At 42.5% G+C, this 22942-nt stretch overlaps 1 protein-coding gene across 1 annotated transcript in view; it reads left to right on the forward strand.

Annotated features, from left to right (window-relative positions):
* Positions 1 to 15829: 15829 nt before the first annotated feature.
* Positions 15830 to 22942, forward strand: part of rspo4 (R-spondin 4) — a gene marked incomplete at both ends in the record, with an annotated part of 33432 nt that continues 26319 nt past the window's right edge. Inside the window, one exon of the mRNA XM_083971294.1 lies at positions 15830 to 15914. Within this exon, the coding sequence (XP_083827420.1) occupies positions 15830 to 15914 (85 nt within the window). The remainder of the gene's footprint in view (positions 15915 to 22942) is intronic.

Consider the following 22942-nt stretch of genomic DNA (forward strand, 5'->3'; position numbering starts at 1 on the left):
AGTGGTGGTGATGGCGCTGCCAGGGATTTTGTCCCCCAACCACAGGACATGCCAACCATGACAACATAACACTGCAGACATGCATGCAACAATCTGCTTACACAGGAATTCACTCAATGCAAGACCGAAACTCTCCGTAAGAGAGTTAAGTATGGGAAACCATATTTCAGTCTGCATCAGAGCTGTTTAGATAAACCCACCACAAGCCTAAACCCAACACTGACTCTAACACAGACAGGACAGACTACAGACCTTTTGTGGATGAAAAGGCTTTAATCATCTTTCACATAGTAGCCTAAAAGAAAACCTCTAAAGATGTTTCATCTTCCCTTACCTCACCTCACCATCACCTGCTCACCACCCACTCCATGCATTTTTATTTGATTTGATTTTTATTCTGTGGGTAATGGGGGCGGGACTAGATAAGCTTTTGCTTCTCCCGCTTTCCCTTTCGGCCTGTGTATTGTATTATTTGAACTAAGATAAAGTGTGATGATGATGATTTAAATTGACATGCCCGAAATAAACAAATTGATTGATTGATTGATTGATTGATTGATTGATTGATTGATTGATTGATTGATTGATTGATTGATTGATTGATTGATTGATTGATGCAGGGATCATGTTACAGAGATTGTCATTGGTCAGGTGTCTTAAAGGGACAGTATGGGACTTTATTGGCTTTTTATTGACAAAAATCAAATATCGCTTTCATAAATACGTATTTCACTGAAGTGGAATCGCGCCCGCATACAAACGAGCGCTTTCTCGTACCTTAGAATGAGATGTTACAAGTCGTTACAAACATACAGGGGGGGGTTCACCGAACCTTCTCTGCCATGTTGAATCGCCATGTTTTACGTTCAGTGTCACCGTGGCTGTAAGTAACCTCAAACTCGGGCCGCCGGAGCTTCTCGGCTCGGGGAGAAAGTTTTCCAGACAGCGCCTGTTAAAACTGTCACCACCGTGTAGCTAGTGTGAGGAAGGACGGAGGCACTGGTGTTGCCTTCAGGTGCAGTCAGACAACTGAATGACGCCGTGAGTGACGCCGTCGGCAAACCAACTGGATGTTATTTTACTCGACGAGAGAAAGCCGGTAAAACGTGGGTCAGGTAAACAATACGACATCACCATGACAACATATTGTCACGCCTGTATTGTTTTGCCTCGTGCTGGCGGACCGTTTGTTTACATAGAGGCTTGTTTATCCTGATACATGCAGTGTGTGTTGTTTTTCTGACTTCTGCCCGAGTTTACGTAAACGCAACAGCAAGAATACGTGCCGACATGCAACCGCACCGCTAGATGGGGGTAAATCTCACATACTGTCCCTTTAAAGACATGTCTGTGACATGCTTTGGTCAAAATACCCCACGGATCAAACATCACAGCTCTTTTCATACTCTCAAAACAGCCCTGTTCAGAACAGCTGGTTTCAGAGCCAGTCCCTTTAAATGCAGATGAACCACTGCTTGGACCGCCCCACCCCTTCCACCGGTCCCAGGTAGGGGTGGTGGTATTGTGCAAATTTGAATCCTAGTTACATCACTGGAAGACAACTGAGGGAACAGCTCATATAATAAAGCCATGTGGATTTCAACCTAGGGAGCCTGCACATTACAGATTTTTTTTTGTCAATTCTCACATTTTGGGGGCGGAAGGCAAGACAAACAACCAAATATATGTTAAAGAGCCTTAAAAAGTGATATTTCCATAATATTGAACCCTTTAAAGGAATCATGTTGGTTTAAATCAGATGTATTTTATCCCAAGTTGTTAAATGATTCTTTTGTGAGCACAAACATTGGTCATGGAGTCCCACAGGGTTCTGTACTTGGACCCATACTGTTCACCTACAGATGCTTCCTTTTGGCAACATTATCAGGAATAACCAGATAAATCCCCATTTTTACGCAGAGGAGACCAAACTCATCAACCCTCAGTCGTTCCCTATGTCGTGCCTTAAGATAATGAATGTTATAGCTTGATGGTCTGTAAAATAAAATATGTTTTCACAATTTCCTGAACTCCCAAGTGCATAAAAAAGACTGGTCATAAAGAAAAACAACAACCAAAAAAAGAATTGTACGTGTGTGTACTTTCACTGGGTCTGCTTCAAAGGTTCCTCAAAGCCGTTTTCCTTCTGAGAGTGTAGCGAAACAGAAAAGCTTTTCTCTGGTACATAAAACTACATCTTTGATCTGGTAATGAGTGGTGAGGGCACAGTGAGTCAGTCAGTAAATCAGCTTTAGTTTAGAGGAAAATTAGTCTGAATAGAAACTTGACAGCTGACATTAAAGTCACTCTAAATAAATAGGACAGAGACACAGACAAACAACAAGGTTGTGAGTCAAAGTCGAAGCCACAACACTGGGACCACATGCTCTGCACTCTCAGCTCGTGGAGCTAATACAATCCAATATACATAATACATATATATTTATATTGATGGACATTTTTTATTTTTTATTACATCATAATTGATGTAAGCTGTCCACAACAGAGGGAAAAACATTTGGTCAGTGTTATTGTTGTTTGTGATGTTGATGATCTAAATGTCATTCTCACTGTTGTGTATGCTTTAACCTCGTTATGTGGTATATTTACAGTTTTTCTCAGTTGCTTTGGTGTATTTTTCAGATCAGAATCAAAATTCTCATAATTGAACCTCCACAACATTTAGTCATTTGTGCACATCATCATAGCAATTTCTCCTTCCTTTGAACAAATTGAAAAAGCTTTTGGACAATGTATCAATTGCTCTCATCCAGTTCCCTGCTGTTTTAGCATTTGCTTATGTCATGTCAATCAAAATGAAATGCTGAATAGTTGTTCCCTATATAACTAATAGTCCTCATTTCATTGCTTGAGTCATTACATACAAAATTGTTGAACTTTGTCAAAATCTGTCAAACTAATTTTAAATGTTGGGAGAACCACGGTGAATTCAATTATTCAAATATTTCAAGGAGAACGGGTAGGCCTATTGGACAGTAATTCAGCACTAAACAATCTGCACTGCACTACTGTCATTGTGTCAGGCATTAAACTGACTAAAGCCGTTTTCCCACTAAAATTAGCGGGTCGACGCAGGTTTTTTAAACGCGGGTCGACCCGCTAACAATCGACATTTGGCCCCTTTCCCATTGACCAAAATGAGCCGAGTCTGACCCCCCGCTGGAGGATCAGACAGAGCATAAACCAGTCGCCCCGCTCTCATCTGCGGTGCCAGAAACACACACAGTGTCATACCACAGCCGCCCACCGCGGAGTGTGTGTCCGCCGAGGCAGACTCTCTGGCTGGCTGACCTGAGCACAGCGAGTCTGCCGCGGCCATATGACGGACGTCCGCGGCATAACACGTCAGTTAAACAGACAGTCGCTTCTTTTTTTTTCTATCGTTTTTGGTCAGTGTCTTTTGATCCCAGTCTCGAATGAGAGCAGAGTTTTGTTTTGGTACGTGATATGAGACGCGACCGGCACGATGACGTGGCGGCATGTAACGTTCAGCGTCATCACGTAAATTAGCGCGTTGACCCGGGTCTGGCGTTCCTACTGCAAGCTGATCGGAGCTGAACCGATTAAAGGCGATTTTAACCCGCGTCGCTTGCAGAGTCGTTTGACCGCGTCAATGTGGCTCGGTGCGCCTTTCCCTCTGCCACCAAAAGCCGATTGTTAGCGGGTTTAAACAGGTTTTTTGACCAGTGGGAAAGGGGTATTAGAGTGGGACAAGAACTTCTTACATTTTACATTTAAACTAACAGCTTTACAGTACAGATGTACTGTATTGTAGTGTATTACAGCATCCTACTTACAGTAAAGATTTGCCATATTTACAGTATTGTAGGCTACTGTACTACACCATTTTACAAGTGGGAAGCACTTTTGCAGTATTTTATAAAATGGAAAGGTGAAATCCAGCGATCTGATTGGTTGTTAACCGTGATATAATGAGTAGGCTATATACCACAGCTTCTATTCTAAAGTCTTATCACGGCATCGGCTATCACTCCGCATCAGGCACGTATACACCGAGTCAGCAACCAAGGAAACGTCACTTCCGGTCAGAGCCGTGGGGGAAAACAAACCGATTCCCCCATAGTAGACATACGTGTGAAAACGCGGCATTTTAAACCTTTGTCTAACGCTTGTCCGCTGTCATGTCTTAGTTTTAATCACTTGTATATGCTGACAAAGAGCTAGCCTATATATTAAAAAACTCATCATGATCCGGGTTGATTGTTGTCCGTACATTTTAAAATATTGGGTCTTTCACAGTCAGTCACATACGTATGTCTATGGAGGAACTGGGGAGCGTGCCTATGTTCCCACAGCCCTATGTTCCCTCAGCCCTATGTTCCCTCTGGACTCTCTCTACCTATCTGGACTCTACCTATCTGGCCTGTCTAGCCTCTACCTGGTCTTTTTACTAAACTTAACCAACTCCTTTCTTCATTGCCTAAACCCAACCAATGGTGGGACCAAAGGGCTGAGGGAACATAGGGCTGTGGGAACATAGGAATGACCCCCAGGAAAACTGTGTCTTCCCCCACGACATTTAGGTGGGCGTTCCCTTGGTTGCCGCCGGCCGGCTCTAGACACTCGGAGACGATGCCTAAGAGTTGTTGTGTACCATTTTGCACCGCAAATGCATTGAAAAACCACAACCTGAACTTTTATATCTTACCCTCGGTGTATGACCATGGATATATTAACAGACCATGGATATAACAGATCCATGCGTATGACTGGTATGAATGGAAGTTTGTTGTCATGTATCCATGACAACGTACTCTTGCAGTCGGTAGCAAAAGACAATTAACAAACAGAAAAGCTTTTCTCTGGTACATAAAACTACGTTGATCTGGTAATGACTGGTGAGGGCACAGTGAGCCAGTCAGTAAATCAGCTTTAGTTTAGAGGAAAATTAGTCTGAATAGAAACTTGACAGCTGACATTAAAGTCACTCTAAATAAATAGGACAGAGACACAGACAAACAACAGGTTGTGAGTCAAAGTCGAAGCCACAACACTGGTAGGCTACCACATGCTCTGCACTCTCAGCCTGTGGAGCTAATACAATCAAATATACATAATAAATATATATTCAGGGCTCTCAAATTTTGAACTTAGCTTGGAGTGAGATTTCTTTCGTCCTGCCGTATGGGGCGGGGATGGGGGGTCCGGCAGGGGAAGTGATATTCCGGCTTCTGGTTAGAGTCCTACACTAACACTCCCCCTTCCTATGGTGCATCTCAATGAATTTGAATATCATTGAAAAGTCAAAAAGCCCCAACCAGGTGGACATATTTTTCACAAGGCCAGCATTTCCATATTAAAAATGCTTGTTTAAATTAGTCTTTTGTAATAAAAAAAATTGTTGAAATATGAATGTTAGCCAGGTCTTCATCAAATGTAAGCTATAATCATTACAAATTAAATAAATACAGTCATACAGAAATAGCCTACTAAGTAGAGACTTTATTTTGTTTTTTACTACAACTGTTAAAGTAGACCTTAAATATGATGAACTTTTGGTAGCCTACAGACAGTCACAGTTTGAGGAGCAGTGAACTACATGTGATTAAACATCTTGCAGCAGGCCTTCCACTTCCCCATGAGCTGTCCTGACAGCTTTGCTGTGGTTCATCTTATCCAGCTATGCTTTCAGATTACCTTCTTCTCTGTCACTGCTAGCCTATCTATCAACCAGATTTGAGTCAAATTACAGTAAATAAATTTATTACACGGCCCTATTGAATGCTGCTCTCTGATTGGACCAACGCTGCGTTCTGCAGTCCGTTATTTCTGAATAATGTCGTCAAGTATAACAGACCGTTGCTAGGGATGCCGTTCTGATCAGCGCAGCACAGAAAAGAGCAACTATGCAGGATTGTGTTTAATTTTTACCGTCATTATACAGCTTCGGACTAATAGTGATGTTAGATAAATGATTTGTAACTTGTTACAAGGAGAGTGGAGGCTCCTTCCACATCGTGGCTGGAAACCAAACCTGCATCAGAGCCCCTGACCTGCGGTGTCACAGCTCTCCTCTCGTCTTGGCGACTCCGCGACACAAACGCACCCCGTAAACAGTAATTCATCTCTTGTTTATGACAGATACAACTACACACTATACACACATCTTAACACGTGTATGGTAATCCATCGATCCACTGATTGATTATCAAAGGCTTCAAATGCACGAACGGGAGGAGGCTCAGCAAAACAGCGGCCGTGACCGGACATGCAGAAATGATGCAATTAAAAATCGATGAATGTCGTATTTTGATCAACATGCTTTATTTATTTACTCGTAAATCGTGTAATAAGCGGGATAATGTATAGTTGGTCGGTTGTTATGGAGAAATAAACATACTTATTTTATTTCTCCATAACAACCTCCGAACTATAGACCCTTTCAGAGAGTATAAACAAAGACAGGTGTTACCAAGGATACTAATTAAGGCTCCATTCCATTTAGTGTAGCAGAGCGTTTTCTAATGAGCCACACCTGTCTTTGTTTATACTCTCTGAAAGGGTCTATACATTAGGCTACCCCTTACAAAATTATTAATACATGCAGTGACGGCTGATATCAATGGGCTAGCAGGGCTATTGAGAGTGAGGAGTCACGTGCTGATTTGGTCTGATCTGGGCGTTTGAGCCGGTCAGCCATGATGGAAGGAGACGCTATCGGTTGCCAGGGGCAACGTCCTCAGAACATCACAGAGACGCGACTAAATTCTAGCTCTTTTTTTGCGCCTTCATTATTTCGGCGGAATAGTGACAGATCAACAAATTACAAGAAAGAATAAGGAGAAAGTAAAGCACTGGAGCAGTTTTTAACACAGCAGTGATTTCCAGGCATTGTAAAACAGTAAATTACGGAGTAGACAATTTTGTTTTGCCCATAGACTAGTAAGGCTTTTGCCGCCGGAATCCTTCCATCATGGCGGAGAAGGGGAAGATCTTGCGATAACGAGGGGGAGAGGGGGTGGGGCTCTGAGCCGTGACGACAACTCCTCACTCTCAATAGGCCCTCCTTGCATTACACAACAAAAGATGAGGAAAAAATATTCTCTAAATAACATACAAACGATTCTTATAAGTCTTAGTGAAATCGGAAGTGGCAACAACATTAGATAGTTTCAAGAAAAACACAGAATATCTCTAAATGGGCTCATTTTAATCAGCCCAAGCTCACCGAGTCTGCTCTCATTCATTTTCCGACTGTGGATGATTGACAGGTGCCATGTCCCGCCCTCGCCATTTACCGACTGTTTGGGCTAACTTCATTCAGCCCACAGGCCGATCGGTTCTGACCAATCAGCAGCGGGCTGACGCAGGGTCAATGATTGACAGGCGTCATGACACGCCCCCTTGATTTACTTGTCATTTGGGCTGATTTCATTTAGCCCAACACCGCTGTTTTCAGACCAATGACAGGAACTGGAGGAAAAGTTGTGCTGTTGTGGGAGGGAGAAGACAGAAAACAGCGGCGCTAGGCGCTAGCATCACAGGTAGCATACTTTACTGCTCTAAACTGTCTTTGCTAACATGAATGAAGTGGAGAATCTAGTTTCTAAACTCACCGGGAGCACCAGACTTAAATGACATGACGATAAACATCAGACCAGAAAGGCTGTCGATATGAGCTACGTATATATGTACTCTCGTACTCGTCTTTTTTTTTTTTTAATTGAGCAATATCGTTGTGTGTGCATATGCGTGCGTGTGTGAGTGTGTGAGAGATAACCAGGTGAAGTTTTTTTTTTTTTGGACTAGACCCTTTTGCTTAATACAGTGTGTAGGCCTAGTTAGTTGCTATACTTTTGTGCTAGTCAGATGGGATGTAACTTTTAGCTACTGCTGTGTTAACCAAATGGGTATAATTTATTTATTAGCCCAACCAACTAATTTCACCACCAGCCGCCACTGAATATCAGCATCCTGACCTTAGGGTCTAAGGACAGAGGATGTTGTTACGATGCCATGTAAAGCCCTTTGAGACAAACTGTTTGTAAAAACGGGCTATACAAATAAAATTGCTTTGCCTTGCCTGAAATTCCCGATGAAGAACAAACTGAAAGAGCTCCCTGACCCCTCTGAAGCCTCTCCTTCCTCTGTGGTTGTCTGAGTCCTGACCCAGACCTCAGTGATTCCTCTGTGACTAATGCAGACATTTCATTGGGAGATTGCCATTTGTGTTTCTTTTCCTGTTCTTTTATGTACTTCTGCAATCTTTTTTTTTTTTTTTTGCCACCGCACTTGTCTGGGGTAGCATAGTGCGTCAGCCACATCTCTGATAGCGGCTTCGCAGGCGTATCCTAGCAACACTTCAGCGAGCCAGCAACATGCCGGTGTCGCCAGACATGGATTTTCAAAAATACGGGATAAAGTGCGTCCATAGCGATAGCGGCACACCAGAGAATTTTTTTTTTGTTTGTTTAATTCAGCGTGAGAAATACAATGTGTGGCGTGTGAACGGGTGGGAATGCGTGTGTCACATGCCAAATGCATGAGACTTGAGAGCCCTGTTATATTTATATTGATGGACATTTTTTATTTTTTATTACATCATAATTGATGTAAGCTGTCCACAACAGAGGGAAAAACATTTGGTCAGTGTTATTGTTGTTTGTGATGTTGATGATCGAAATGTCATTCTCACTGTTGTGTATGTTTTACCCTCGTTATGTGGTATATTTACAGTTTTTCTCAGTTGGTTTGGTGTATTTCTCAGATCAGAATCAAAATTCTCATAATTGAACCTTCACAACATTTAGTCATTTGTGCACATCATCATAGCAATTTCTCCTTCCTTTGAACAAATTGAAAAAGCTTTTGCATCCTACTTACAGTAAAGATTTGCCATATTTACAGTATGGTAGGCTACTGTAGCCTACTATATACTGTAACGGAAAGGTGAAATCCAGCGATCTGATTGGTTGTTAACCGTGATATAATGAGTATATACCACACCTTCCAAAGCGTCAAAATGCAGGAAGTCAATTCATTTTCAATGAGAGCCCGGCGACACTGAGCGACCAAAGTGTCAACCTGCCGTCACCGCTCTTCCAAAGCGTCCGAAGCGTCACCAGACGAGAAGTTGAGCCTTGGTTAACTTTAGGGTAATTAGCTATGACGCGGTTCGGCGGCAACCTGTCAGAATAGAGTTGTCCTCCGGTTCCCTTTTTTTTCTTTTTTTTATCCTTCGGCTCCCCAATGACCAGCGCGATCAACTTTGAAACCATGACGAGCGACCAAAGCAGCTAAAAATATTTGCCATTTTGGAAGCTGTCTTGTCTGAAGCCCACACTCGAGCATTTTTGACGCTTTGGAAGCTTTTGGTGTGAACGCACAGTTAGGGCGCACTCACACTAGGCAATCATAACGTGCCCAAGCATGTTTGCCCCCTAAAGTCCGGATTCTATTGCTAGTGTGAGTGCAAGTGTACCGTGCTTGAGTACGATACACTTCCCTGGCCCGGTACGGTTGGAAGAGGTGTATTTGAGGACAGTAGTACACTTGCTCGTGAATGAACACAAGCCAGTAACGTGCTTCAGGTTCTTTTACTTTTCCAGGAATGGAAATCCAGGAAATGAGCCGTGAGTCACCATGAGTTTTTCAAATTGCAGTAATCAATCACGGTTTTAACGACAATTAAAGGTGTTAGCTACAAGTTTAATTCCTCCCGGCCAGTAAGTGTCGCACCCACACTCGTGGCGTGCACAGGGGGGGGGGCAGGGGGGGCGGTCGCCCCCCCTCGTGGCCCAATTGTTGAAAAACGCGTGCTAAAGTGCCCCCTGGGAGCCAAAACGCGCGTTAAAGTGCCCTCTTGGAAGCCAAAACACGTGCTAAAGTGTCCTCATGGGGGGCAAAACGTGTGTTAAAGTGCCCTCTAGGAGCTAAAACGTGTGCTCAAGTGCCCTCATGGGGGCCAAAACGTGTGCTAAAGTGCCCTCTACGAGCCAAAACGTGTGCTAAAGTGCCCTCTAGGAGCCAAAACGTGTGCTAAAGAGCCCTCTAGGAGCCACAATGCGTGCTAAAGTGCCCTCTAGGAGCTGAAACGCGTGCTTAAGTGCCCTCTTGGGAGCCAAAACACGTGCTTAAGTGCCCTCTAGGAGCCAAAACGTGTGCTAAAGTGCCCTCATGGTAGCCAAAACGTGTGCTAAAGTGCCCTCTAGGAGCCAAAACACATGTTAAAGTGCCCTCTTGGAAGCCAAAACACATGTTAAAGTGCCCTTGGAAGCCAAAACGTGTGCTAAAGTGCCCTCTTGGGAGCCAAAATGCGTGCTAAAGTGCCCTCTTGGGGGCCAAAACATGTGTTAAAACAGGCCAAATCGACGTTTTTTTAGTCTTAAGGTATCGATATTAAAACAGGCCAAATCGATGTTAAAAAAGGCCAAAAAATTTTCGCCGCCGACCTGTGGTCGCCGGCCAAACGCACCATGTCACTACAGTCTCACTCTTGTCATTTTCTGAAACTTGGCAGCCCTGAAAGTGCCCTCTAGGAGCCACATCTAGGAGCCAAAACATGTGCTAAAGTGCCCTCTTGGGAGCTAAAACACGTGTTAAAGTGCCTTCAGGGAAGCCAAAACGCATGCTAAAGTGCCCTCTTCAGTGGCGAGGATGCGCTATTAGGTGCCCTTATTTTTCCTTTTCGCCCCTGCCCTTCAAAAAGTCTGTGCACGCCACTGCTCGCCCGCTCTCGCTCCAACCTTCAATTGTACTGGTTGCCAGCTAAAGCTAAGATAACGCTTACCATATGAAACTAATATTTAATTAAATTTGATCTCACTGCAGCCTTTGATACGGTTGACCACCACATTCTCCTTCATCGCTTACACTCCACCATCAGACTCTTAACTGATTCACCTCCTACCTCACTAACAGAACTGAATACGTCTCCCTGGGAGAAGCCAAGTCTGACACACTCCCCGTCTCCTGTGGTGTCCCCCAAGGGTCAGTCCTCGAACCCAACCTTTTCACTGTGTACATGCTTCCCCTTGGCCGTGTCATCAGCTGGCATGGAATATCTTTCCATTGCTATGCTGATGACACCCAACTCTACTTCAAAATTAACCCAGCATCCTCTGAAACCCTGCCATCTTCCACACTCACCTCCAACACCTGCCTGGGGGAGATAAAGGCATGGATGAAGGAAAATTTTCTGCAGCTTAAAGCAAAAGTAAGCGATCCGGTCGTTTTGGCTAACTTCTTGTCAGTCGTCATGGATCTATTGGTCCTCGTCCCTACGTCACCACATTCACGCGCATCCCTTGGCTGCACACACAGCCCTTCATGCCGTTCTCTCTCCTCATTGGATAAAGGTCGTAGGATACAAGGAAGGTTTTCTCCTCGGCTTACAGCAGAGCAGAGTGACTGACAGACCCGTGTTTCGGACCAAACACTCTATGTAAGTGATTGCTGTCGGAAGATATAACTATTTAAGACTTATATTAACACAAATATTCCGCTTCTGCTTTAACAGTTCAAAAACAGAAACTATTCTTGTTGGCACCCCACATCAGGCCCTGTCATCCACCATTACCAGTATCACCTTTGCCGGCCATGACATCCACCTTTCTTCATCAGTCACCAACCTTGGTGTAATAATGGACCCTCACCTGATATGACCTTTGAACTTCATATCAAACAGCTTTACAAACACTCTTTTTACCAGCTAAAAAACATTGCAAAACTCTGCCCCTCACTCTCTCTCCCAGATGCAGAAAAACTTGTCCATGCCTTTGTCTCCACCAGGCTGGACTACTGTAATGCTCTTCTTGTCGGGATCTCCAACAAAAACATCCAGAAGCTCCTATACATTCAAAACTGTGCTGCCCGGATCCTCACAAAGGTGCAAAAAATTTGACCACATCACACCAGTTCTCAAATCCCTCCATTGGCTCCCCGTCTCACTCTGGATTGAATACAAGGTCTCCCTACTGACCCATCAGTGCCTCTATGGTAATGCTCCAATTTACCTGCTAATCACCCCTCAACTCTCTCTTCACGACACCTCTGCTCCGGTCAGGCAAACCTCCTGCAGATCCCAAGGACCAAGCTCCGAACCATGGGAGACAGAGCCTTTTGCCACGCCGCTCCCTGTCTTTGGAAAGCTCTCCCTGACCACATGAGAGCACCACTGACCCTGGGCACTTTTAAAAAAGGCATACAAACCTACCTTTTTAAAAAAGCCTTTTTATTAGTCTAGTTTTTTTTTTTTTTGGAGACGTTCTCTCTCCAATTCTTATTTTTATTAATGTAGCACTTTGAGATTGTTTGCTCAATATAAAGTGCATTGCATTTAAAATTCATTATTATTATTATTATATTTAACGAGCAGTAGCTCCGGTGTTGCCCGGCAACAGAACCTGATTACAGATCATAGTAATCTGCTGCACAGACAACCAGTGGATCTGTTAATTACAAGACGACAGACTTGTTTACATAGTGAATTATTTAAATATTATATTTACACAATTATTAGTTTGAATCCATATATCCATCCTGTCCTCTCATTTACTTCTGCCTGACTCTTCCTCACATCTGATTGGTTAGTTTAACTTGACAGGAAGTGTATATGTTGTTTGAAGTGGACAAAATGTGGAGATAAATGCTGCTTGAGCACTAGTTCACTGACAGGCTTGGCGTGTTCATTCCAATTTTAGGAAATCTCTGAGTGCCAGTCCAAAAAATAGTTGTGTAGTAGAAAACTGACAGCACTCTCAAATAAGTTAAATACTTTATTTTTTTAATGCAAAAGGCACAGCAGCCGTCCTCAGCGTTAGTGGGTGTGTCTTTCCCTTAATAGAAGCCAGCTGGTCCAGATGAGTCCATTACTAGAATAAAAAATAAAAAATATTGTACAGATAATTCAAAAATACCATCCTCAATAATACATCATCAGAAATATCCAAAATTGTCCAACAACAAGAACACAATAAATATATTGTCTGTGAATAACGAAGGGTTTCCACATGTATCTGTGCTGAGCCCACATGGAACCCCCCAGACCATAATATCAGACCACATACATAATCAGAAATATCCAAAATTGTCCAACAACAAGAACAACACAATAAATTCACTGCCTGTTCAAAAAAAAAAGTCACACTCTGATATTTCGTTGGACTGCCTTTAGGTTTGTTGATGGCACACATGTGGCATCGTTTCAATAAGCTTCTGCAATGTCACAACATTTATTTCCATCCAGAGTTGCATTAATTTTTCAATGATTCTCAATGAGGTTAAGGTCTGGACTCTGTGGTCACATTAGACCACATTTCTTCCTTGAAAATGATGGTTGCAGTTTTTGATAATGCATTGGACAGTTCTTGAGCCAATTTTACTAGTCTCAGTTATCTCCTTTGATGTTTTATTTGCTTGATGCATGCCAATAATTTGACCCTTCTGAAACAGATTAACATCTTTTCCACGACCACAGGATGTGTCTTCTGACATGGTTGTTTAAGAAATGAGACTGCATCAGTTGGGTTATATAAGTTGTTGCCAGCTGAAATGAATCATCCATGCAGTATCCAATAGGAGGCTCTTACCCATTACCTTAGTTAAATCCAAGTGGTGACTTTTTTTTGGGACGGGCAGTGTATATTGTCTGTGAATGACGAAGGGTCTCCACATGTGGCTGTGTTAAGAGCCAATATGGAACCCCCAGACAATAATATCAGACCACATACATGTCACCATCATTGGTTACAGGAAATATGATAAAACTAACTCCTCATTTGAGAACTCCCCAGGCAATAATAATAGATCACATACATATCAACATAATTACAGGAACATGATAAAACTAACTCCCCATTTAAGCCCCTCGGATATCCCGTCTGTAAGAAATGAGCACTAGTTAATCCAGCCCTGTGGTCTTTACATATATACGTAGCAGTAGCAGGGACATTTTGAAAGATGTCACTGAGTATGTTAAACATAAACAGAAAATGTTCCTGCTAGGGCAAGGAGAGCACAAGTAAACAGTTATTTCTTTGTTTGTTATTATAATTTTATCCCCTCACAGCTCCTGTTTCAGATCCGGGGGACGGAGGGGTCGTAAAACTGAAAAGTGAAACAACGCGTTTACTTTACGACTACTTAACCACATTTACCCAAACCCAAGATCTGACCTTAAACAAAGCTCCTCTATATCTGTAGAAGTCCGCAGGCTGGATCGGGACACAAACACAAACAAATTTGGCTTATAAATGTGACTCAGATCTGCTACATAAGAAAGAAAAATCCAATCCAGTTATTATATTTTTATATTATACTTATGAAATGTAATTGAGAAAACAAATTAATTTGATGTAAACTTTCTTCCTTTTTTTCTTTTTCTTTTCTTCTTTTTTTAAACCAAATTTACCACTGGAACTTATATAACTAAACTACATTTAATGTGCACATGGGCGTTTTTGTTGTTGTTTTTTCCTACTTCTACTATATGGTATTTTTTCATCTTTGTAACACATTTTCAGTTACTGTAGGTTCATAAATAAGTTACAGATAACCTAACTAGATGGGGATTTATGTTTTTCACTAATGTATTGATGTAAAGACACATCAAGGCCCTGATGCAACAACCCTATGTTCAATAGATCTTTATAAAATCCTACTCATTGTTCTTCTCATGGGATACTGTATATACTCACATCACCCAATGGCCACCACATGTTACACACTACAGATGCAACACAAACACATAAATTCATTTATTCAGTAATTACTGTAATTTTATTAACAATGCTGTGTTTTATCTTTCGCATCAACAGGTGTGGCATTAAAGTCTGACAGGTGGTTACTGAACAAAGCTGCACTGCCTATTGATATATTAGCATTGATTATTAAAGCTGCAATTTTGGAGGATGTCAATGATCCACAAGAGACCAGGACCTGCTTCATACCTGTGTATTCGAAACAGCTTCTTCTCCTCAGACTTATTAATCGCAGCCATCTCACGTACCTGACTCGTTACCCAAACAGCCAAAACTAATCAATTGCAAAAACATGGTTGGCTGTAATCAGATTTGAAGCTCGGAGCTTTGCTGCTCTCCAGCTGTTTCTCCCCCTTTCAGGGTGGTCAAATTAACTTTACTGAGTTCCCACATTTAATAGGACTGCCACAGCAAACAAAGCTGCCTTGCTCAGGAAAAAAAGTAAACAGGAATCTTAAAAGAAGAGACAGAACAACATGAGATAGAGCCAGGAGGAGGGGGCTAAAGATCAATCTGGAAATGTGGAACCACTTAGGCCCAGTGCGCACACCCTATAAAGGGTTAAAGATGGCTATGGGATAAGTGGAGCTCGTTTATCGCAAATTTGACAGTGGTAGTTAAATGGTGAGTTTTCCCTGGGAGCTGCCAGTCTGAGGAAGCAGATGAGACGGTGCTGTGCTCACCTCTGCTGCTTCTCACTCTCTGAGCTCGTCTCTGCTGGTTTACGGCTGAACGTCTCCTCATCTGAGCCCTAAATCTTCAACCGTGAACCAGGACTGAAGCAGAGGAGGGTTGTCTCATCTCCCCTCTTTCTGCTTACACCTTCACGTTCATCGGCTTCATCGCTGCTTTGGGCCTGTGAGATTTTCTTCTCCACTTAACCTCCATCCATCCCTTCAGCTTTTATACCCCAACCACCAGCAGCAGCAGCAGCAGCACCACCACCACCACCACCTCCCCTGTCTTTACCCTTTCCCTTCTTGCCTCTGTCCCCTCGCTGTGGATCTAAGTCTTGGTCCTGACACCCCCGGAGTCCCTGCTGATGTCCACAGCCTGGCGCTGAAGTGGGCGCTGGCCAAGCAGCCCAGATGCATTTGCGACTTTTTGCCATTGTGATATCCTTGTTGTGTGAGGTGATCAGGATGGGATCTGGTGTCATGCAAAAGCAAAGTGGTGAGTACAAAGCACGCAAAGTTTTTTTTTCTGTGTGTGTGTGTGTGTAACACGATCACTTCTGCTTTCTCTACATTTAAAATTATCTGTAGTTTCTCAGTGATACCTGGGACCTGAGATTTTCAACTTGGAACTGACAGTGTACATGAAACAGAATGAAAACATGCAAAAACTGTGTTAATGAATTAAATGGACACACTGGACTCATTTAACATTGTGTTTTATAATTACCACAATATTCAAGCAGAAAAATTCTTCAAATGACAAACAACTTTAACTCTGAGGACACAGTGTAACATTTATAAAAAGATTTTTTGTCAAACAGCTGCAACATTTATTACAAATGTGTCCCGCACCACATGGTTCAGCCTTCCACTGCCCATGTGCTGCTGTTGCATTTAATATTTGATAATACAAGGGAATGACAGGATATCTCTTCACTTTATGTCTTATTATGAGATGATTTAAAAATGAAAACATCAGAGATGAAGAAGATGAGGTCCAGAGCTTTGCTGAAGTGAGTGATGTTGTATTTCTCCTGACAGATTTTCCTCCTCTGCTCCAAATCCACAAATCTAATACGCTCACATCTTGCTGTAAAACATTGTTCACTTTGGATCATCATCGGATCCTAATCGCATTTTACATTTGTATGTTTTCATGTTTTATGAGCAGTTTGGCTGATATGCCTTGTCATGTTAAGGAGAGAAACTCCTCGCAGATTTGTGGATAATGTTCTTTTTTTTTTTTTAATCTTTTTTTTAATATATAAAAACCTTTCTGAAACCCTGGAGTCCAGGTGACCCTCACACTCACCGCCGCCTGGCATTTCCTCAGGAACCTGTGACTAATAGAGGGAGATCCGGTCTCAATTACACTGTCATTCTGACTTCCGACATTTCCCCCTCTCTCCCTCCCAGAGGTGACGTGTTTGGATAATGAGGAGAGGCTGCATGAAGCCATCAGGTGTCACTGACTCTCATTGGGGCTAATCACCTGTGACAGCTATTTCAAGCTTGTTTACCAAAGCCAGACTGACAAATACCTACGTAGAAGAAAACTAATGATATGTTTGTGAAAAGTGAGAAGAGCCAGGGAAATAAACATGTGCAGGTGTTGCACGAGAACACAAACTGGGATGTTGAATTGTTATCAACATTCTAATATTAATCATCCATCAGACTAAGAATCAGGACTTTGAAACTAGTTCTTATTTTGTACTTATTCAAAGTAAGAGTTTATAACTTTTTTTATGGCATGCTGCACTAAAACAACTATAAAAAGAAAAATGAAAAGCATGAAATAAAGATATAAAACACACAAATCCGAAAAATCCAAACTTTTAACATTAATTTTGTTTAAAGTTGTAGAAAGCATCTTGTTGACATTTGGATTGAGACGTCTGATGCTGATGGCCGAGAGCAGCTGGAGGTCAGATCCTGGTTTTTGATTTGAAGGGTCAGATTCTGGTTGTGGTCTCGGCAGCTTGACCCGCTGTCAGAATTCATCACTTCACACCAAACTGATTTATGTTGTTTTATTACCCCCCCCCCCCCCCCCCCCCCCTTTTTTTTTTCTTCCCTCTCCTTCATTTACCCTTTCTTTCTGCCTCACCCCCCACACACCCTCCCACTTCCACTTCCCTACCTCTCCCACCCTTTCACCCTCTGTCACATCTGGACTTGGTTCATTTAGCTGTTAAAACGCACGCGTGCGCGCACACGCACACACACCAACACACACGTGAGAAGGGTTTCAGAGCGGGAAAGTTGGAGTCGGGAGGTCGAGGCCATTATCGCGTCCATTAGTGTCGATCTGTGTTTCTGTGAGGTCTCTGTAGGTCAGGTTCAGCTCCACCGTCACGTCCTCTCTGTGTTATGGATTTAACCATTTTCTCTGCAGTCACATTGCGCCAATTAATAATCAATAATCACTGGTTATTATTGGTATTTGTGTTACAACATCCTGCATCTGTACTGCCTTTGCGTTTCATGTTTTTTCTTCCTATTCCTTTAGTGAGTCTGGAGATGTTTAGCTGCAGAGTTTAAGGAATCTATGCATGTCAGAATTACATTATGAATAATAATACACTATAATTATAGATTATATGTTAATATGGACAGGAATTGTTCTGATGGTAACATAAATTGCTCAGATTTTGCCTGAAACACTAAATCAGGTGAGGTCTCAGAGTGAGTCTAATCCACATTTCACACTCAGATAAATCAGCAGATTTCCTGGACAACAATTCTTCCTCTCTGCTCTAAAAAAAAGCGGCTGTTCATTCTCTCTTCTTGTGAAAGTGCTTATGTTATTGTTCAAGGACTTTTTTCACCTTTATTTGACAGGGAAAGTGGAGATAGACAGGAAGTTGAGGGGGCGAGAGGGGGAATGGTGCTGGTGGTGGAGATGTGCAGGGACGGGAGGAGTCAAACTGAGGACCTGCTGCTCAGGGCTCATTACACACATGGTACCCCCCTCCCCTCTCCCCCTCCCTCCTCCCCATCATCATCAGGGCACCATGCAGGCTACTGTTTTAGAGCAGCAAAGAAGAACTGATTCACGGTAAAATGGTGAACAAATTAGATTAATTATGTTCATTTTGTCTTCTCAAATATATTAGTTATATTTTTCTTGTGTTCAGACAATGAAATCAAGAGTGATGTTACCTCCAGTCGAAACTGTCAAGCAGGTAACATCACTCTTGATTTCATTGTCTGAACACAAGAAAAATATAACTAAAATGGTGAACAAGTTCAGAATCTGTAAATTAAATCACAGTGTTGTAACATCTCTGAATAGACACTGTGTCCTAATTCAGGGGCTGTGTCCGTCCGTCCACAGAGTCCAAACCAAAGTGAGATGGTCTGACATGGAGGTTTTTGCTTTGCGTCACCAGCTGTTCCCTACGCTCCTTTCCTGTTGCATTGCAAAGCAGTGACTTTGTTGCCTGGCAACTCTGACAGCACAAAACTTTTTTTTTCCACACAAACTTCAGGTTTTAAGGATTTGTCCCGATATTTTTGAACTAAGTTGAAACACAACACTGACATTTAAGTGTGATTCTCAGACTCTCTGTCACCGCTGTTTGATGACTCATGATATGTTGCACCACAAAGGAAACCACCTGTTGGAGGCTTTGTTGCCCTGGGAAAGAAGGACGCAGTAACAAACCTTTGAAATGCTTTAGTCCAGTCGTGTTGCTGTGACAGTCAGTCTTTCACAGCTGCAGCATCTGTGTTTTCCTGATGAAATCATCTCATTCTGATCTACTGGGTGAATTTAATTTGGCCTCCATCAGACGTGTCAATGAAATGACTGCTCCTGGAGAGAAAAGTGTCATATAGAGATCTGTTGACCGACGGAGAGTGAATGTGTGTTGACAGGACATATGGGGAGAGAGAAGGGGACTTGAACCAGGGACATTGAGGTCATTTATGAACCTTCACCATGTGGCCTCCAGATCTGGATTGAGAAAGTGTTTATTGATCCGACCCATTTGTTTGGATCATCACCTGCAGAGTGAACTTGAAGTTGTGACTCTATCTTTTAGAAACCACGTGGTGAAAAATGTCCACATGTTGGGCCGTTGGACCGCACAGCATATGTTGTTTTAACACGTCACCCCCACCTGGCACGTTTTTCTTGTTTATGCACACATTATGGAGCATCTTAGGTTTTTTTTGGCTCCATCTACTGAAGTGGCGGCTGATGTGTGTTACTGGAAAACTGTACATCCTAACACAGAAATCTGTTTCCACAGCTTAACCTTTCTTCACCTTCATCTCTAAACTGAAGATACTGAAATGAGATGTAAAGATGTGATTTTCATCACTGTTGCATCACATTTCAATGTTGTATCTTTCTTCAGTTGTTTTGCTCCCACACCAGTTCACTGAAAACACCCTATCACACGACTTTTGTTTCTTTATACTTTCCTCACTATTCTCTTTCCTCACTATGTCTTTTGAATCCAGTTTTAGGGTGGAAGTCCTTTTTCCTATCCAACATATTTCCCCGAAACCCCAACAGAGCCTGTCACACCTGGTGCTGGTTAAAAACCCAGTTCAATTCCATGCGAGGTCAGAGGTCAGTGTTTTACGCTACCTAAACCTGCCGCTCCTCTAAAAGTCCCCTAAGCCTGCAGATCGATAGCACATGTGCAGAGAACTGTTTTTCAGACAATGGGTCGAGAGCTCAGAGTGAAGTCCCACAGCTCGGTGCTCTGCTCCTCCTCCTCACTCAGCCTTTGTCTCCCCTCTTCTATTGTCCTGCTTATTAGGAACTCGGCTCATCTCTAAACACGTTGAAAAACATCCTGACTACTCTGTTAAAGTGATCTTTGTGGTTACCTGAAGTCATCTGGCAGTGTGTTACCTGCAGTAGACTCGGTTTAAAGGAGCAGACTGATGAGTGTCTGTAGGCCAGAACAAAAGAGTGAAAAAAACATCTGTTTAAATGTTTGCTTCATGTAAAATATTTTCATGTTTTCTATCTTCCTGTCAAAAGCTCTTATCTTTGGTTCAACATTTTTCTCTACTGCCGATCGTCCGTATTCCTACCCACAAGAGCAGTAGGCTATTTAGCTGCTGCTGCAGGTCAGCAGAGCGAATCAAAAGGAGCTGCACTTTTCTATGTTGTGACGGGATAAAATAGCTGCACAGAGTAGAGACATGTCCTGCATTTCATCTATGTCACAGCCAAGTTTCAGTTTCAAGTTGGTAAATTCTGGGGAAAAAATCCTTTAGTTAGCTGCTGTTGTGTTAACATTGTTAGCTATTACCAGCTGATAACAACACACCATGTGAAAGTTTGCGTGTAAAAACATGTCTACAGGTAGAAGCTACATAATACTGTCATCTACAAAAACACGACCAAGTGGCCGATAAACAATGTAATTGAAAGCAGCCCCAGCTGGGTCCATCACTTTTTTTGTGTCCCTTGGAAACATTTCTGTTGTGTTGTGAATTTTTGCAGCACATGTGTTGTCACAGTTATAAGTAAGTAAGTAAGTAAGTTGTTGTCTGAATTTGTTTGTATGTGTTGTTTTTTTTTACAGTAAGTTGCAGTGTGTTGAGCTCTCAGGTTCACCATAGCTTTCCCTCCCCTTAAAAGATAATAACAATATTGACTTATTTAAAGTTTTAATTTATTGTCTCACATAGGCTACAGTATCTGTCCCTCGGAGAGAAGAGAAGAGATCTGTGTTTTGCGATCTGGTGAAACAGAGCTATAATTAGGCCTACGTGAATCTTTTCTTGAGCTGCAAATGACATTTTAATTTGTTTTACTGACTATGTAGCTAAAGAATCTAAATCGGTTTTTAAAACTGTAGAGAGCAGAGTCAGATTGGGAGGACGGGAAGAAACCCACATGACACAGATAGAGGAAGTGACCAGACAGTCCTTTGTGGCTGTCAGTTTCCCATAATCCTCTGCACACTGATCAGTGTTGGGTTTGTATAGGGCAGGCTATTTGATTCATCTACTGTATAAGCTCTTAGTGCTGACATGTGGCTGCTGTTGTGTTGCCAGTTTTCACAGAGTTACAGAGGTTTAGAATCAGCTTCTCTGCATCTCAGTTCTGACTTTTCTGTTCATGAAGCTCATTACAATTATCAGCTTCATCTTCCGGCGCCTCCCACAGACTGTGTGGCGTTAATGCACTTTGTTGGTAAGCAGCACTTTTCATCTCACAACAGTGTGTGCGAACTCTGCTGATGACCTGGTTTTATGCAATGCATATTTCAAGTTTAAACCTATGCATATTTCAACTTATGTCTGCGCACACATGCACACAGACAACGGGGGCGCCGGCAGTCAGCCACAGGTTCTTTGTGAGGATCAGACCCTGCTATTGTTCAGACTCACGCACACTCACTCACTGCCCGTCCTTCACCTCCTCACTGCAGATTCAAGCCGTCTTTCCATCCTCTTTTACTTCACTTTATCTGTCTTTCCATCCCACCTCACCCGTCTTTCCGTATCCCTCTTTATCCCATTGGATTTTAAGCATTCCTGCTCTGTCTGTCCAGGCCTGTGTGTGTATCTGGGAGCAGACATCTCCACTGGCTGTTATAATATAATAAGGCTTACCCCAGCTTAGATGTCAGCCCATCCTGCTCCACACACACACACACACGAGAGTTGTTGTCAGGTCCATGCACTGGACTGAAGAGGGGAGTAGTTTTAATTTTCCTCACTGTGTTTAATCAGATAATAAATCATGCAATATATTAGTGAAGATCAGTGGAACAACTGCTCCCACACTGTGGGCACAATTTCTCTTTGTTTTGGCTCAGTCACAGTCAAATGTGACATGATGCTGAATAGAAACAGCAGCTCTATAAACCAAAATATTATTTCGGCATTTAGGGCAGACAACAGATGCAAGAAGTATGCTCACATGATACATGGGTTGTGAATGTCTGATTCTGAATGTCAATAAAAAATGAATTACAAAAAAAAAGAAAAGAAAAAGGAACACTAGCTCTGACAACAAGATGCATCCATTTGTTTCACCGTGAGAGAGGAAGAGATTTACCTCACAGCCTTCCTCTTGGAGAAAGAGAAGAAAGAGCTGAACTCCAAAAAGTTCAAATGTTTATAACCAATATTAATCAAATAAATTCTGGTCTTTTATAAAATCAGAGGTCCAGGTTGTGCTGTGATTCTCTAACAAGGCAGAGGCCACACAGGCTGTTTCCAGCCAGCATGCTGCCAGCAGATTTTAAGTGCTCTAATAACACATCAGTTTGAGGGCGCGCACCCTACAATCCCCTCCAACACAACAAAATCCAGTAAAATGTTACACACAAAGTAGAGACGAGGCAAAAATAAAATAATTACATCCCATATAATATAATTACACCTCAACTTTTTGCCTCTCTGCAGGTGGGTGAAAGCTCCATGAAGTTTTTCAAGCTGTGCCCAACCGGGTCTCATGGGCCAAGCCCTTGACACCCTGCTGTGGAGGAAACTTCACAGCAGGGTGTCCAGGGCTCAGACTGAGTGATGGAGGTAAAGAGC

The sequence above is a fragment of the Trachurus trachurus genome, assembly GCF_905171665.1.
Source record: "Trachurus trachurus genome assembly, chromosome: 5".
NCBI lineage: Eukaryota > Metazoa > Chordata > Actinopteri > Carangiformes > Carangidae > Trachurus > Trachurus trachurus.